Here is a 4,730-nt window from a genome sequence, read left to right as displayed (position 1 = left end):
GCGGGGACCCCCTATGGATCCCCATGGATACTAGTAGGCTGGTAAAAGAGAAAAATATGTTGTTTAATGATTGAAATGCAAAGGCGTGGTAAGTGTTATGTTATACAGTTTATATGATTTCATGATGATGAATATGTTATTGCTTTCATATGTTGTTTTGATGGATCTCACCGAGGTAGGTGAACAGTAAAAGTTTTTATATTAATAAACGAGTTCGTTATAAATTATGCTCTATTGCTCATTTTTATTTTCTACCCACCTTTACTTCCGTGGTGGTGAGATAATGTCATGTCTTTACTGGGCTGGTGTAGCTCATTCCTTATTTAACCATTTCAGATCAGGAAGACATTGTTCCCGAGTCCGTTCTGCAGGAAGACGACGAAGGGGACGCCTAAAGACTCCATAGTTATATTTATAGTTCTTATCTCGAGTATCTCTTCTAGTTAGTTTGTTCTTTCATGTTTTGAGTACGTTTTGGTTATTGTGTAAGGGATGTTAATCAAAATTTTTATTACACTTTCGCATTTGACATTTTTAATACATATATTTCATTTAAATTTCCGGGGCCGTTACAGCCATAACATTTAAAAATTTTGAGGGTTAATATGGTGAACTTACATGATAAGTATTAGGGCCTCCTAGTGCTTATCAGTGTATTATTGATGATAACACCTAATATACTGTGAACATAGTTGCAATGATAATAGATAGTTAGATACAAACAACGTTGTTATGAACAGAAAGAGAAATAATGTTAAAAACAATGATATAACTTGCTCCAACATATATCATGACTTTCTTCCTGTTGTTAGAAAATATTTGTTTTTAGTTTAAGACAATCAAATCCAATGTTTGATGAAGACAAAAAAGAATAAGAAAAAAGAATTCATTGGATCGCTTGATCAAAGCTATATGTATGAAATGTGGATGGTGATATGTGATTTAGGGACTTCTAGATTTTTAATTTAACCATGTTTGCTAAACATGCTTGAGCACTGCTACAAAACCGAAATCTTCTCATATCTATGATTTTAAAGGCTAAGTACCTTAGAGATGAGGATTTTAAATCAACACAATTAGGGCCAAAGACCGAGCTGCAGGTAAAGAGTATTTTTTTAAGCATGGATTTATTAGAGGGAATAAGTTGGAGAATAGGAAATTTCCAAAGTGTTTGTATATAGTTAGAAAAATGACTCTTTTCTAAACTTAAATGAAGTGTATTGTCTCCTATACTTATCAATCTTGCATCACTTTTACTCTTTGAATTGGTAAGTCTAAACTAAATGTGAGTGTGCAGCTAAAGTACGAAGAATTAACTCATTAAGAGGTATATGACTATTAAATTTGTTTTCATGGTTGGATGAAGCACAATTGGATTACCCTCATGTGCAAGTATTTAGTTTGCTTTATGACGCTTTTACGAGCGATACAGTGAATAAAGGCTAATAATGTATTCATTGTGGGAGGTGGTTGGAGCTTTATTCTCTTGTCTAAAGAATGCAATCAAATTTTTATGTGTTGGAAGCAAATAAACAAAGAACAATAACAAGAGAAGATGTGGCAAAAATAAAATATTTTAAATTATTCATAATTTTCAATTTAGTCACTGTCATTAAAAAAATTCCTACAAGCTCTATGCATATGCTTCATTCAGTGATAAAAGAATAGATGAAGTTGAGGATAATTACATCATTGAACAGTAGAGATCGCCAGAAGATCCTTACATTGTGTTACAGCATAGAAATAGTTGTATCAAATGACATCTATATAATAATATAATGGTGGAGGGAGACTAAAAAATTCCTAATATCAAAAGTAAACTATAGGTTGAAGGACTTTAGGGATTAAACCCCACAGGAGTCATTCCAAAAGCTGCAGGGTTGTTGGGCCATTGCAGTTGTCCTAATTGCCTGGTACAATTCCATTATTTTGTGCCATGTGCATCCTCTGTCCCAGTCTACATCAACACTTATAATTGGAAAAATAATCACCTAATTAACTTAATTTTGAACCATTAACCCTAATAATTATTGCTTTAGTAATGTTATTTGCTTCTGGAAAAAAAAAAAATTTCTCAAGAAAATATTTCTGTGAATAAATTGAATGTGGAAAAGAACCCAAGATGACAAAAAGAAAAAAGAAATGGACCACACACACACACACACATATATATATATTCAGTAGTAGACATTCTATTCAATTTATTTGGTAGCACATCATTTTCTCACTCCCGGCTTTCAACATCTTCAGGAATAATTTATGATGAAAAATTAGTGGAATATAAAAAATATTTAGGGAAGCACAAACTGATGGCAAAACCATGGGAAACTGGATTTAAGAATTAAGTGATTAACACTAATTAATTATTAATTAAAAATATCCCACTTTACTTTTTTCAATCTTCCACAAAAAAAAAATAATAATAAAATAGAAATGCAGAGCATAAAATATGAAAGAGATGCAAGTGATTAACTAGTTTTCTTTACTTTCTCCTAAGCATATGACAAGATTCTGATTCTGCTAATTAATAAGTAATTAAACACTAATCATGCATGTACAATATCATTATTAATAATTTAATTATTTTTTAATTGTTGGAGCGGATGCAGCGGGTGCGGATGGCCAAAACTGTGCGTTTTTAACCTTTGAAATGCTGGCCAGAACACCTAACGGTGTAACATTTCCGGTGACCGTCACCTTCTTCGCTGCGAAATCTATGTTGAACGACGTCACGCCTGCAAATAGTTTAAATTTAAATTTATATGAAAATTCTCAAAATTTAACCTAATTTAACTGTCAATTATTAAAAAATTTTAAATTTGTATTTTAATTTTTTTATTTTAAATTATTCGCGAATAATTAACGTTATTAAAAATCACCGCACTCAGATAATAATATGTATAATTTTAATTCACATAGACGTCACATTGATAACACGTAATATTCACGTTAAGCCCTCTAAAAAATGAGGCACATCTTTCCCATCTCTGTAGGACCAAGCTTCTCCGACCCTCTATCATCTGCTTCTTTATATAAATACTATATAACAAAAATGGAAAGCAAGAACAAAAAAAAAAACAGTTAATTTAAGGATTGGAGAAGATTGAGGAGGATCGGGGAGACTTGATCACAAAGGATACAGAAAAGGAGCTTCGTTTTTTCGAGTGAGTTCATATAGATATTGACATGTAAGTAAATTCAAATTATACACATTATCGTGTTGACTTTCATAGGTAATTATAAGCAGTATTTATGATATTTTTAATTTTTTATTTTAATAAAGTGGAATAATTTTCTCGTACTGGTGCTAATTAATTTAATTATAAAATTTGGAACAGAAACATTTAAATTGAATTCCTAAGTTATGTATGTAAATTTACGGTGGTCTAACTTGAAAAATTACCTTAACTGGGTTGAAGTTTATTTACTATAAGATCTTGTAAAAGTATGTAAGTCAGTCAATTAATTGTTCTCAGGCTGGCAGTTTTGGTACAATAATTTCGATCCGTGATGTATAAAAAATTTAAAATAATATAAAAAGAAATGAAACTTGTTATTACTAAGTTTTAAAAAAATTAACATATATATATATATATCATATAACACTAACTCTATGTTTACTTTATCTATAAAAGTGGATCTTATAAGTTATATTAATTAGTACTGCATAATATTTAAGGCTATGTTTGGAAGAAATGAAAATAATTTTTCTGAGTTAATTTAAGGAACAGAGGAGAGGCATGAGAATCATATATATATAATGAATAAAGTTTTCTTATAGTCTAAATTTCTTCATCTTTCAATAAAAATTTTAAAAAAGTTTTGAATGAGTTGTAAAATAATAATAATACCTTGCATTCTGGATAGATGCTTCCTCACTTTTCCTTCACAGCCTCTGCAGTGCAGTGAGACCCTCAACACCACAACCTGCAATTAACCAAATTCGATCATTGAAAACTTTTTTTTCTTCAAATAATTTCTAATCCATCTGATCAATATATATTTTCTCTTGTTTCGAACCGAAGTTTTACATATAAGAGTAGGAGAGAGAGAAGTAACCTGGTCTGAGGAAGAAGAAGAAGAAGAAGAAGAGGGTTTTGAATTAGCCATATCATTGTTGCGAGTCTGAGCTGCAGGAACCAAAGAAAAAACTGGATCATAATCCAAAAAGCTTAGTTCACTCAGAAGATACCTCGAAGAACCAGGTGGAGTAAAAAAATCAACGGTAATAGGCTTATTATAAGCTGAGGTTTTGCTAGAAGCATCAGAAGGAATTGGCTTAATAGGATTATCAGCGATTGGAAGCTGCTTCTTGTCATTATTAGAAGCTTTGGTTTTCTTCTTGGCATCAGCAGAAGACTTTTTGGGCTTGGGAAGTTTTTGGTAAGGTTTAGGGTTGATGGGTGGTGGTTGAGAAGTACAGGGAGGAGAAGTGAGCGGTCTCGTGAATCTTCGGCCATCTCGGATGATCGGATTGTGTCGATCAATGGCTCTTCCACCTAGTTGATCGGTGGAAGAAGAAGAAGAAGAAGGAGAAGAAGAAGGAACGATCTGATCCATGCTCAAACATATGGCTGTGGATGCTTGAGATGTGCACAACATCTTAATTTGGATATATGAGAATCCTATAACTCACTTACACTGTTACTGCTTTACAGAGTTTGTGTAAGTACACCACTATATTACAAACACGAAACTTCCAAAACAAGATTGCTTCTTCTGTTTTTATA

The 4,730-nt window shown here is 31.9% G+C and overlaps 1 protein-coding gene and 1 long non-coding RNA gene across 2 annotated transcripts; one reads left to right on the top strand and one right to left on the bottom strand.

Annotated features, from left to right (window-relative positions):
• Positions 1 to 2,465: 2,465 nt before the first annotated feature.
• NAKR3 (Chloroplast-targeted copper chaperone protein) lies at positions 2,466 to 4,602 on the bottom strand. The gene is made up of 3 exons (XM_022035880.2): positions 4,060 to 4,602; positions 3,852 to 3,927; positions 2,466 to 2,735 (listed from the first exon to the last, which is right to left on the bottom strand). Exons 1-3 carry the CDS (start codon positions 4,600 to 4,602, stop codon positions 2,581 to 2,583), a joined length of 774 nt encoding a protein of 257 aa, XP_021891572.1. The 3' UTR covers positions 2,466 to 2,580.
• On the top strand, positions 3,003 to 4,730 carry LOC148240406 (uncharacterized). The gene is made up of 2 exons (XR_015814035.1): positions 3,003 to 3,188; positions 4,026 to 4,730. It is a non-coding gene; the product is annotated as an uncharacterized LOC148240406 (long non-coding RNA).

The sequence above is a fragment of the Carica papaya genome, chromosome 8, assembly GCF_054855325.1.
Source record: "Carica papaya isolate Zhongbai chromosome 8, ASM5485532v1, whole genome shotgun sequence".
Taxonomy (NCBI): Eukaryota; Viridiplantae; Streptophyta; class Magnoliopsida; order Brassicales; family Caricaceae; genus Carica; species Carica papaya.
Note: the sequence above shows the minus strand (reverse complement) of the source record. Positions and strands in the feature narration are given on the sequence as shown.

What these genes read in the sequence shown, in the direction of transcription:
- NAKR3 (XM_022035880.2), bottom strand. Translation starts at nt 4,602, where the DNA reads ATGTTGTGCACATCTCAAGCATCCACAGCCATATGTTTGAGCATGGAT. An exon ending in CTTCTTCTTCCTCAGACCAG is followed by an intron (nt 3,928 to 4,059) that starts GTTACTTCTCTC and finishes GGTTAATTGCAG; the next exon opens with GTTGTGGTGTTGAGGGTCTC. An exon ending in GCATCTATCCAGAATGCAAG is followed by an intron (nt 2,736 to 3,851) that starts GTATTATTATTA and finishes AACTATTTGCAG; the next exon opens with GCGTGACGTCGTTCAACATA.